Source organism: Panicum virgatum, chromosome 5N (assembly GCF_016808335.1).
Source record: "Panicum virgatum strain AP13 chromosome 5N, P.virgatum_v5, whole genome shotgun sequence".
In the NCBI taxonomy this organism is placed as follows: Eukaryota; Viridiplantae; Streptophyta; class Magnoliopsida; order Poales; family Poaceae; genus Panicum; species Panicum virgatum.
In genome coordinates, this window is record NC_053149.1 from 58,931,086 (window position 1) to 58,943,945 (window position 12,860).

General features: G+C 51.4%; 1 protein-coding gene across 1 annotated transcript; it reads left to right on the forward strand.

Moving 5' to 3' along the window:
* The first annotated feature begins 117 nt into the window (after window positions 1-117).
* Window positions 118-4,195, forward strand: LOC120672434 (signal recognition particle 54 kDa protein 2). The gene is made up of 9 exons (XM_039952828.1): window positions 118-565; window positions 697-796; window positions 1,772-1,925; window positions 1,998-2,148; window positions 2,250-2,398; window positions 2,889-2,989; window positions 3,072-3,229; window positions 3,401-3,515; window positions 3,603-4,195. The coding sequence occupies exons 1-9, from the start codon at window positions 335-337 to the stop codon at window positions 3,932-3,934; spliced, it is 1,491 nt and encodes a 496-aa protein (XP_039808762.1). The 5' UTR covers window positions 118-334; the 3' UTR covers window positions 3,935-4,195.
* The last annotated feature ends 8,665 nt before the right edge of the window (window positions 4,196-12,860 follow it).

Here is a 12,860-nt window from a genome sequence, read left to right on the forward strand (position 1 = left end):
ATCTGTTTAACAGATTTCAAAAAATAAATCACTGTTTAACATGTCCTAGATTTTTTGTAACTCCCCGACGGAGATAGATTGCGGAACTCCCCGACGGAGGAAAAGTATCACCGAGAGCGCGAGGCGGCGTGAACGCATCTCACTTTTCTCCTCTCCGCGTTCCAACCCCCCTGTCCGTCACCTCCACGTCACGGTAACCTCTTCTTCCCCATCCCCTTCTCACGCGAGAGAGGCGCCCCTTCCGGATCGGAACCCTAATCCTCTATTCTCCCACCGGCGGAAGTCACCACCACCGGCAAGGGAAGCGGAATCGGAGCATCCCCAGTCAGGCAAGATGGTGCTCGCGCAGCTGGGCGGGAGCATCTCCCGCGCCCTGGCGCAGATGAGCAACGCCACGGTGATCGACGAGAAGGTGCTCAACGACTGCCTCAACGAGATCTCGCGCGCGCTCCTCCAGGCCGACGTCCAGTTCAAGATGGTCCGCGACATGCAGACAAACATCAAGCGCATCGTCAACCTGGAGGCGCTCGCCGCCGGCACCAACAAGCGCCGCATCATGCAGCAGGTAGGGGCGTAGTGCTCCATCGCCTCACCTGCCCAATCGGTCGAGAGCTTCGAGGGATTTCAGTGTGATATGGGAGGGGACCCGTGCATCTCGTTGATTGCGTCAATTGATCTGTGTTGCTGCTGCTGTAGGCCGTCTTCACGGAGCTCTGCAACATGTTGGATCCCGGGAAGCCTTCCTTCACACCCAAAAAGGGCAAGCCAAGCGTTGTCATGTTCGTTGGTCTGCAAGGTTGGTCCCTCTGCTGCTGCTCTATGCCTCATGCTGATAGCTGCACATTTGCCCAAGTGAAGTCTGACTGATGGTTTCCTTTTCTCAAGAGCTCCTGAACTATCAAAACTTGATCTATCGCAATCTAGTCTAATTGGAATGTTTTGCCCTTTGCTCATTCTTTTTATTTCAAAAAAATTAACAGGCCATTGCCCTGGCCCATTATTAATTTAAGTGAAGCTGTTGAACCATTTTATATCGCATAGTGATGTTCATAGTGGCGTTGGTCACCAGTTCACTGCCAGCAATCCAACTCATAAATTGAAGGCGGTTAAGCTCGTTTTAGTATCAGGAAGTAACAAATTGGTAAACTGAAAGCACTAGGACATTGTTAACTGTCTCAGATTTGCTCATTCTCATATGGGGTTGATACTTACCATTATCAAGTACCTGAAAAGTTGGTTAAAGGCCAGTGCCAAAAGCCCTAGCAAAGTGCGCACTTTCCTATATAATTAATTATTGATCTTGTTACCTTTATGGAAAACATATATATATGTCAACATTTTTCCTAGAAATCAAGGACCAATCAGTTAAGTTATAAAAGCTTTGTTGGATGTTCTGCTTTCTGGAATGTAGCAAAGGTAATCTATCGATGCCAGAAGTTCTGTATATCTCTTGTTAATATCGAGTTGTTTTGGTCATTTCCTTGAAGACACACATCTTGAAGTCCAAACTGTTAGCTGACCTTATGGGCTGTTTAAAATCTGAAAATCAAGAAGATGGATGCTTTGATATGAGGCTCAGTCCTATAGAATCAAGTTTCTTCGTTCTGGCTGAACTTGGCTGCACAGCAAGACATACCTTTATGTAGTAGGCCTTCCTATGCCGTATGCAAAGATGGGATAAATCCTAAATTTAATCATGATAGAATCAATATCTGTTGTTATCCCTTCATGCTCATCATTCTTTTCACAAGATGATGTTATTTTCGTGCAGGTTCTGGTAAAACTACCACTTGTACAAAATATGCATTCTATCATCAGAGGAAAGGATTCAAACCAGCACTGGTTTGTGCTGATACATTTAGGGCTGGTGCTTTTGATCAGCTAAAACAAAATGCAACGAAGGCCAAGATCCCCTTTTATGGAAGGTGCTGTAGCTCTCATGTTCAGTTATTTGTTAATCTTATTATTATCTTTTTTTTCTAACACTCTCTTTGCAGCTACATGGAGTCTGATCCAGTGAAAATTGCTGTTGAGGGTGTGGAAAGGTTCAAGAAAGAAAATTGCGATCTCATAATTGTAGATACAAGTGGAAGGCACAAACAAGAAGCAGCACTTTTTGAGGAAATGCGGCAAGTTTCAGAAGCAACTGTATGTGCACTCGAAATTTTCAATTACGTTCTAGCTTTCAGGCTTCAGCAATGCTGTGAAACCTAGCAAATCTTTATCCCCATTCTTATATTTTCCTGCAGAAACCAGACTTGGTAATATTTGTGATGGACAGCAGTATTGGTCAGGCTGCATTTGATCAGGCACAGGCATTTAAACAAAGTGCTTCTGTTGGTGCTGTGATTATTACGAAAATGGATGGTCATGCGAAAGGAGGTGGCGCTCTTAGCGCGTTAGTATTCTCTTCCTTTTGTTGCAATATGGTCTTGTTTCTATTCTCTTTTGTGGCTTTGAAGATTTTTTTCCGAAAAAAATAACTGAAGTAGATGCTCTCAATTGGAATCTTTCTTATAGTCAGGGTGCATTTTGCTCGCATAATTCCACACATTCTAGACTAGAGAAGTGATGTAATGAGTACTCAACCATGAAAGGTCAGTTGGATGAAGGTTTTAGATGTTATACTATGAGACAGCATTACTCTTAAAACAGCTACATCGTATCACATTTTGCATAGGATAAATGCAGTTTGAGCCTAGAGTTACTGTACTCAGAACACTATCTTTTGTGATGCCTTTCATTTGTTCTGTTTCTGTATCTAGGTTTTTGCCTAATGCACATGTGTGCATTTAGGGTACCTTCACTGAAAAGTAACTGTACATCAGATTCAACATTTCAAAACATATGTGGAACTTAGCATGTCTTGCATCCTTGTTTATTTTCAGGGTCGCAGCAACGAAAAGTCCTGTTATATTCATTGGAACTGGAGAACACATTGATGAGTTTGAAGTTTTTGATGTGAAGCCATTTGTTAGTCGCCTGTTAGGTCAGTGAAAATATGAGGTGTTTTGTTTTATGACTTTATCTGTGTGTTACGTTCTGTTAAGCTTTCTTTGTGTAATTTGCAGGTATGGGAGACTGGTCAGGCTTTATGGACAAGATTCATGAAGTAGTGCCTACCGATCAACAACCCGAGCTTTTGCAGAAACTGTCTGAAGGAAGCTTTACTCTCAGGCTTATGTATGAGCAGTTCCAGAACATTTTGAAAATGGGTCCTATTGGCCAGGTTAGCTGTTTATAATCGTTAAATTTCTTGTTCATCTTGTTAAAAGCAATGCAGTAGTAACAGATACCTTTTCAAAATGTTTTTTAGAATGGCAGTAATAGAGGATTTGTTCCTTACATAGTTAGCAAGGCTCATCTCTCAAATGCAATTTTGAATTTGGATTATTTTCAGGTCTTCTCTATGTTGCCTGGATTCAGTGCCGAATTGATGCCAAAAGGGCATGAGAAGGAAAGTCAGGCCAAGATTAAGCGGTACATGACGATGATGGATTCCATGACAGATGCAGGTAAGCTGCGGTGACAAATTTCCTCCCTACACAAATTACTGAATTAATTTTGCAGATGTTGTGTTCATGTAAACATTTTCTGCTCAGAGCTTGACAGCACCAACCCAAAGCTAATGACTGAGTCACGGATTATTCGGATTGCCCGGGGGTCTGGCCGGCCTGTCAGAGATGTCATGGACATGCTGGAAGAGTATAAGCGGCTTGCTAAAATCTGGGGCAAGATGAAGGGGCTCAAGATCCCAAAGAAGGGAGAGATGAGTGCACTGTCCCGCAACATGAATGTCCAGCACATGAGCAAGGTCCTCCCGCCGCAGATGCTGAAGCAGATTGGTGGCATGGGTGGACTGCAGTCACTGATGAAACAGATGGGATCAAAGGAGATGAGTGGAATGTTCGGAGGCATGGGTGGTGACCGGTAATTTCACAGACAATGATCATCAGAAGTCTTGTTTTGGGTGGATCGACAGGATGCTAAATTGAGACCTTTGAGTTGAGGTCGTCGTCAGAGTTTTCCCAGAGGATTCGGCTTGCGTCTTGTTAAAAAATTCAGGATCACTGTAGCTCCCTCCTTACAACTGGAAATTTAATTTATGTACCGTATGTTGGCGCTGGCATATGGAAATGGTATATTTCGACAGAATGAAGATAGTTGTGTAGTTTGCAACTCCATGCATTACTCATTTTCCTTTGTTCTATTTCGCGCCGCTATGTTGGTCAAGCATGTGAATCCGGAAGGATCGAGCTGGGTAAAACTGCAAACAGCGTTTGTCCAAACACTTCTGGCACGCCCATTTGAACATTCCACGTCAGCGATGGACGGTCGTGCTACGTACAACTTGGCATTTTTTATTTAACTGGCATTCCAAGATGGCAATTTTATTGCTGAAGAAGGCATGTGGCGTCCTTTCGTTCAATTACGCTGCTGTCCGACCAAAGAGTCCTAGGCCTAGACGGATGGGCGGACGTCTCAGTTGTCCGGTCGAGAGCCGCTGGTCGGTGAGAAATTTTGATATTTGACACTCAATTCGCACGCCTCACGCAATTTGATACTTGATTCACAGACCTTTTGAAATTTAACATCCCGCTCGCGAATTCTTTCGATTCGGGGTTTTAGTCTATTTTCTTAATTCTTCTCATTTTACTTCTCATTTTCATTTTACAAAGACATGAAGAGACGAAATTGCTCCTGACTTATCCCTTTTCACCGTGAGATCGAATCGGCCTCTTCTCTCCCGCTGGGCGCTGGGGCTCAAGATGGTTAGGTTAAACCACGCCATTATAAGCATCACTACGACATAATCAAGCATCATGAGCATGTGTTCGGCACGAGGTAGTTATTTTTTATGCCATGCTCGAGTGTTTGTTCGTGAAAGAAGTTTAACTTTTGTTATGCAACTGTGCTCCCAAAAGTTTTATTCAAATATTGACTGCTGTTTTGTGACAGCAAATAAAATTCTTGGAATGTTTATTTTACTGTGAGCAATCTAGAATATATTTTAAGTGCTTGTTATTGCGTTGTGTTCTTTGAATTTATCTTGCTTCACTTTAATTTTGGTGATTTTTGAACCGCGAGAAGTTCAACAGGTGCTTTTCCTTTTCCTTTCCCCTTCTCACTGGGCCCACCTGTCAGCCCCTGCCCCCGTCTCCTCTGCGCCCGCGCCTCCTCGCGCGACCGTTGGCCCGCTGGGGGGCGGCGCCACGCCGGCGGCCGCTGACTTGGCCAGCGTGGCCACGGGCAGGCAAGGCGCCGCAGCCGCTCGCCTCCTCCTCCCTTTAAATGCCAACCCGGCCCCTTTACCCCTAAACCCTAGCCGCCGCCACCACCATTGTCGAGCCGAAAGAAAATTCAAGGTAAGCAGCTAAGCATGATTCCTTTTACTCATTTAATTTGATTTAATTTAGTTATCTCACTTATATTTATGTTTATGTATTATACATAGGTATTTGTCGGGTACCATGATTAGGGTCACCCTAAGCAGGGGACTAAACCACTCTTAAAACACAAAACACATGCCAGGCAATCGGGCCCGCTGAAAGGCCCTTGTTTGGTTTTGGTAATTGAGTGACAACTTGCCCGCTGAAAGGCCCTTGCCCTTGTTTGGTTTTGGTAATTGAGTAACAACTTAGGTGGACTAATAAGTGTTTATGTTTGAGATACACAGGAGATTAGTCCACACAAAGACAACAGTATGATCAACATGTGCCATGGAGGAGAAATGGCTAAGGGTTGATGCTATGCTCATATAGTGCTCATTGCATATGAGACATGACATGGAGTTATGTGACCAAAGTGGAGAAGATCAAGACAATGCCTAGCTTGATGGACCGGTTGCAATGGAGAAGGGCAAGTCAAGGCTTTGAAGCGAGGGACCGCGAGGCGGTGAAGCTTTGGCAAGATTTGGCGCCGATGGACCGAGGCAACGGTGAAGAGCGAGCAAGGTCAAGATCGATGGACCAAAGAGATCATTTGATGATATGGAGTGGATCATATCATTCAAGAAAGATCAAAATAAGTGTTGACTCATAATGATGATCAAAAGGCTTGATGGAGTTTGGTGCTTGTGTGGCATCAATATTTGGGAAGATGAAATGGAATGCGCAAGGCAAAGGTATGACTTGTAGGGCATTTCATTTCACCGGTCAAAGGTTGTGTAGAGAAGTGCATGACCGGATTTAGGATAGATGACCGTACTATCAAGAGGGGTAAACTTGTTTGCATATCGGTCATCTAGTGCCACTTGGGCGATCTAACATTGCGATGTTGCCAGGATCGAGTGGCGTGGTGAGATCAAGTGAAAATCCTTTGAAAATATTTGTGAAATGCTAACACACATGCACATGGTGTTGTTCGCGTGGTGGTGTTGGCACATTTGCAAAGAAGAAGGTGTTGGAGTTGATGTTGATCAACTTGTGGGAAAAAGAAGTTACGGGCGGACGGTCCGGCCCGGTAAGGCGGACAGTCCGCAAGTATAATTCATTTTTTGTCCAAAGAGGTTGCAGCTCTGTTTGGGCTTGAAGGCCGTACTGCGGATGGTCCGCCCCTGGGGTGCGGACAGTCCGCAGGTGTTTTAAAGAAATCATCTAGAGAGGTTGTTTCTCTGGCTTGGGCTGAAAGGTTGGACTGCGGACTGTCCGGCCAAGGGGAGCGGACGGTCCGCAGGTCACTTAACAAATTGACCAGAGACGTGTTGGGTCTCTGGTGGGATTTAAGAGTGAAGGGCGGACGGTCCGCCCCTGGGGTGCGGACGGTCCGCAGGTCAGTTGAGAAATTGTCCAGAGATGATTTCATTTCTGGTGGGTTGCACGATGTGAAGGGAGGACGGTCCGCCCAAGGGGTGCGGACGGTCCGCCCCTCAAACTTTAAGTTTGTCCAGAGACGCTGTCTCTCTGAGTGTTCGGAGTGTCTGAATGGTGGACGGTCCGCCAATAGGGAGCGAACAGTCCGCGAAGGGCTCTAACGGTCGACTCTGACACATAATCATTGCAGATCTAGCCGTTGGATTTGAATGGCGTACAGTCCGGTTTTTGTGAGGCGGACAGTCCGCGAAAACTCTGTTTTCACGGGTTTTGAGTATAACGGCTAGTTTGGGGTCTCCCTCTATAAATAGAGGGTGTGGCCGGCCATTTGTGGTTGCTGAGCACCTTGGGGACTTGGTGTCCATGTGTGAGAGTGCTTGAGAACCCTCTACTCACTCTAACTTGATAGTAATCATCCGATCGAGTGAGAGAGCGATTCTAGTGCGATTGCTTTGAGAGATTGCATCGAGTGGCACTAGGTGATCGTGTTGCAAGCCGGTGTGCTTGTTACTCTTGGAGGTTGCCACCTCCTAGACGGCTTAGTGGCAAGAGGCTCCATTGAAGCCCGCAAGAAGATTGTGCGGTGCTCCGGAGAAGAGATTGTGAGGGGTATTGTGCTCACCCCGCGGGAGCCGAGAAGAGCAACTCTAGTTGAGCGAGACGTGAAGAGCAACAAGTGGTTCGGCCAGATCATGTGCTAGAGCTCGGTGTGAGCACTCCACGTGGGAGAGTGTGACTTGAGAGTCACCACTAGCAAGAGGATCGGCGGCAACCTTGGAGCTTGTCTCAACGGGGATTAGCTTGGTGGCAACCAAGTGAACCTCGGGATAAAAATCACCGTGTCAATTTTGTCTACTCTTCTCGGTGGTTTGCATTCTCCAAATCACAAGCCTTGTATTTACATTCATCTATATCTTGTGCTTGTGTAGTTGCTCTCTAGTGTAACTAGTTAGCTTGTGTAGTTTAATTAGTTGCTCTTGCTTAGATTGTGTAGCTAAGCAAGTTGAGCTCTTGGATTTGGATTGTGTATCCTTGTCCTTGAGCATCTAGTGAGCTTAGGTTTGTCTTTGTGCTTTTGCTCATTAGAATTGTGTAGGAGCTCCCCCGGTTTGTGAAGCACTAGTGCTTAGGCTTGTGTGGCTTGGCATTAGAATTGTCAGGAGAGTTCTTGCTAGCTTGGCACTCCATTTGCTTTCTGTAGGATCTTTTTGGAGGTGCCTTAGAGTCATAGTTACAGGGGTGAAGTCTTGCCTAAGTGAATAGTTTCAATTCCGCATAAGTTTCGGTCAGCAAGGGCGATTATTTTTAGAAAGGACTATTCACCCCCTCTAGTCCGCCATCTCGACCCTACACCCGCGAAGGCCTACAGCCTCCCTCCGATCCGAAGGAAAGGAAATGACTCAAAGAAGCCCAATCCGTGGCCCAAGAACACAGTGCGGCCCGTCCAAACCCCCTCGAACCCGCGGGGCGGACTCCGCCTCGCTCGAGGGCTCCTCGCCGAAACCCTCAGCAGCGCCCCGCATCTCCGCCTCGCTCGAGGGTAGCGAGCCTACCCTCGAACAAGCGGATCGACTCCGCCTCACTCAAGGCCACCCCTCGACGGAAAGGACAAACAGCCACCCGTTCACCCGCCCACCGTACGGAGGCATTAAATGCTAACAACTCCGCCACGGCGCCTGGGTCAGACAGCGTCAGGCCACCACTCCGCACAGTGACTGTGACCAGGGTCTTATCCGCCAACTCCGGTCACTGCACAGCCATCCCTGGCGCTGTGGCACCACTATGGGAACTTGCGATGCACTGTGCGAATGTGCGCGGTGCTGCTCCTTCCACTATGCTGCCAGCTCCTTGTACTTCCTTCGTACTTTCTCTGCTGCAAGCCCCTCGAATGGCATGGGCACGACCCTCAGGCGCGGGCCTCGCCTTGACCAGATCAAGACCCCCGCCCGTATGACCCTCGGAATGCCGCCACGTCAATCGCAAGAGACGGTACCCTCTACAGGAACCACCATGCTGCCCGCTGGAGCTGCCAGGACACCGGCGCGATCTCCGCAAGGACAAGGACGACGCCAAGGACGACTGCCACACCCGACGCCTCACTCTCCAGTGTGACACAGTGTACTTTCTAAAGTATTCGGCCACTGCACGCCCCTGATTCGGGGAAGAACGATGACTTCTCCCCCCTCCCGTACATGTACTCCGCCCCTCCTTGTGTCTATAAAAGAGGGAGGCGGTCTCTGTCTTATCCATCGGGGTAGAACACTACACTCAGCACAACTCACAGAGCACACACGCTCTTGAGCCCCAATATTGGCACTTGGCTCAATCAACTTCTCCTCTAGCAGAGACTTGGGAGCTTCCCTCCCTCTCTCGCCTCGCTTCTACCCCCTATTACAGGCACCCCGGTGCGGAATAGTACAGTGCACTCGCACACCCTTGCTGGACGTACGGCCCCGCGGCCGGAACCAGATTAAATCCGTGCGTTCCTGTCTTATCTTCTGCATCAACCATCCAGGGTGAGGGATCACGCAGCACTTCACTAGTCGGTGCCGGACCGCCGGGTAAGGACACCGACAGTTGGCGCGCCAGGTAGGGGGCTGCGCTGCGTGCCTTTTTTCTTCGTTCTCTTTTTGTTCCCTGGATGGCAGATGAGCCACGCCCACTCCCGGCGGGCACGGTGCTTCGGTTCGGGAGCCTCGACTTTGTCGCAACCGGCAACTGTTACGGCATGGAGCTTCTCCCGGCCGTGGCCAACCCCCGACGCTCCGACTCCACCAGCCCGGCGCAACAGGCGCTCGGGCCAGCGCGCGCGGTAAGCGCGCATGGAGCGACGAGGGCGGCACACCTGAGCTTCCCCACATGGTTCGAGGTTGGCATGTCACAGCTCAGCGTTGCGGCCGACGGTGTCGCTGCTTCATCACCATCTGCTCCGGCGCCATCTGCGCCGGCACCACCATCGAGTGCAGCCCCGGAGCCGCCCAAGGAGGGTGCGACTGCACCGTCGCCCTTTCCCTTTGGGATGCGCTCCAATGCTGTGACCTACGCCTTGTCTGTCAGCACCAACATGGGCGTGTATGAGGAGCTGCCGGGTCACCACCTCTTCGCGATGCGCAACCTCATCGCGTCATCTCCTGACGATTCCTACCCCGAAACAGCGGGCTCGATCGCCGACGACATCAACTTCTTCATGAACAACTTCACGACCGACGAAGCTGTAGACTACTCCGGGGTCCGTGACCTCGACGCTTTCCGGTCGTTCCAGCTCGCGACGGCATACTGCCTCACCTGCTCCGAGGACTCTAGTGAGGGGGATTACGATCGCACTCGGGAGTGCTTCATGGTCGAGTTGGCGGATGGAACTGTCGAGGAAGCATCAAGCGACAACGGGAATCGCAGGGAGCCCCCATATGCAAACCAAGTGGTGGCACCCCCACCGGCGAACCAAGTGGTGGCACCCCCTCCGAACCCCGCCGCTTCGTCAAGCTCGACGGCGCAGCAGGCGCAGCTGGCGCAACTCGCGGAGCTTGAGAAGAAGCTCGAAGAAGGGCGTCGGCAGACGCGACTGCTGCGCACCACAATTGAGCAGGAGCGCACCGTGCGCGGTGCGCGAGCTCAGGCGGCGGGACACGTCGCTCGGGGTCGGATCCTGGCCGATGACAACATCAACAAACCGCTGGAACTGCAAGGGGCCAGCCAAAAGCTCGTCGCTGCAGCTTACCTACTCCAAGCCATGCCGGAGCCCTCTACGACCGAGGGACACAACCTGCGCAATGAGGCGAAGGTGCTCATCGAGCAGGCTGTAGTGCAGCAGGCTGAGAGCTCTGCGTCTCGCGAGGGCCGAAGGTGCAGAACACCAGGGCCGCGAGGCCTTGGTGCACACTCCCCCGGGAGGGAAGGGCAAGGCGGCCGCAGCTGACGATGCGAGAGCACCCTCGGTGCACGATTGCGTCAAGAGGACTCCTGCGAAGGAGCGCCTCCACGATACGTGCGGATGTGCCAACGACGGCGACGCTCGCAACCTCATCAACGGGAGGAAGAACACCCCTCAATGAGGTGGCCGCTCCGACCCCGTGCACGACAGAAGAGTGTCACCGGAGCCTCCGGGCACCCGTGTGTTCAGTCGGGAGATTCGCACCGCTCCCTTCCCCCCACGCTTTCGACAGCCCACCACCCTCGTCAAGTACTCGGGCGAGACCAATCCCGCAGTCTGGCTCAACGACTACCACCTGGCATGCCAGCTGGGTGGTGTGATGGATGACGCCGTGATCGTCCGCAACCTTCCTCTTCATCTTGCCGACGCCACACGAAAGTGGCTCGAGCATCTGCCCGCAGATCAAATCCATGACTGGGCCGACCTTGTCAAGATCTTTGTGGGCAACTTCCAGGGCACTTACGTGCGCCCTAGGAACTCGTGGGATCTCAAAGGGTGTCGACAGAAACCCAACGAGTCCCTACGCGACTACGTGCGGCGCTTCTCCAAGTAATGCACCGAACTCCCCAGCGTCACCCACATCGAGGTCATCAACGCCTTCCTCGAAGGCACGACGTGCAAGAACCTGGTGCACGAGCTTGCGCGAAGCCGTCCCGTCAACACCAACGAGTTGTTCGACGCCGCCACCAACTATGTCGCCAGCGAGGAGGCAGTTGGTGCCATATTTGATGGCAAGGCGAACAAGCTTAAGGAAGATGCGCCCGCAGAGCGCAGCAACGGCAAGACCAAGGCCCCCGCTAAGAAACAAAAGCGGGGGAAGAAAGGAAAGGCCCCATCGAACCAGCGTGGGCAGGGGCAGGCGGAGGACTCCGACGTGGCCTGCGTCGCCACCCCAGACCGCAAGGGTCCTCGAGGCCCCCCTCGAGGCGGTGGTGGCCTGTTCGACGACATGCTCAAGAAGCCGTGCCCTTACCACAAGGGCTCGGTCAACTACACCCTCGAGCAGTGTGAAATGCTCTGCAAGTACTACAACCGCGTCGCACATCGCGATGAGGACAAGAAGAAGGATGCGGACGACAAGGGTGGAGATGGCGAGTTCCCCTTGGTGGAAATCGCCTTCTTCATCTTCGGAGGGCCGACGGCAAACATGACCTCTCGGCAGCGCAAGCACCGAGAAGTCTATTCCGTCACCAAGGCCACGCCATCTTACCTCGACTGGTCGGAGGACACCATCTCCTTCGGCCGCGAGGACCACCCCCACTACGTCCCGAACCCGGGACAGTATCCACTCATTGTGGATCCCATCATCTGCAACACCCGCTTCTCCAAGGTGCTCATGGACGGAGGCAGCAGCCTCAACATCATGTACGCCCACACCTTGGAGCTCATGGGGATCGGACTGGACAAGCTCCGTCCCAGCAAGTCGCCATTCCACGGAGTTGCGCCGGGAAGGCAAGTCCAACCCCTCGGCCAGATCGACCTACCCGTCTCCTTCGGCACGGCGGCCAACTTCCGTAAGGAAGTGCTCAACTTCGAGGTGGTGGGGTTCCGGGGAGCCTACCACGCCATCCTTGGGCGTCCCTTCTACGCCATGTTTATGGCGATCCCCAACTACACCTACCTCAAGATGAAGATGTCGGGCCCGAAGGGTGTCATCGTCAACTCCTTGTTCGAGCACCCCTACGAGTGCATCGTCGAGTGCGTCGAGCATGCCGAGGCTCTGGCGCTCGACGAAGCCCTCGCCGCGCAGCTGCAAGGAATGGCCGAGGAGGCCATGGACTCCAAGCAGCGGCACGCGGGCACCTTTGAGCCTGCCGAGGGCACCAAGGACGTCCCTCTCAACCCGAAGACCCCCAACGGCAAGGCGTTGAAGATCAGCGCAACCCTCGACAGCAAATAGGAAGTGGTGCTCGTCGACTTTCTCCGCGCCAACGCTGACATCTTCGTGTGGAGCCCCTCGGATATGCCTGGCATCCTGAGGGAGGTCACCGAGCACTCCCTTGATATCCTGCCAAACTCCAAGCTGATCAAGCAACGCCTGCGACGCTTCGACGAGCTCAAGCGACGGGCGATCGGCGAGGAGGTGCACAAGCTTCTAGAGGCCGGATTCATCAAGG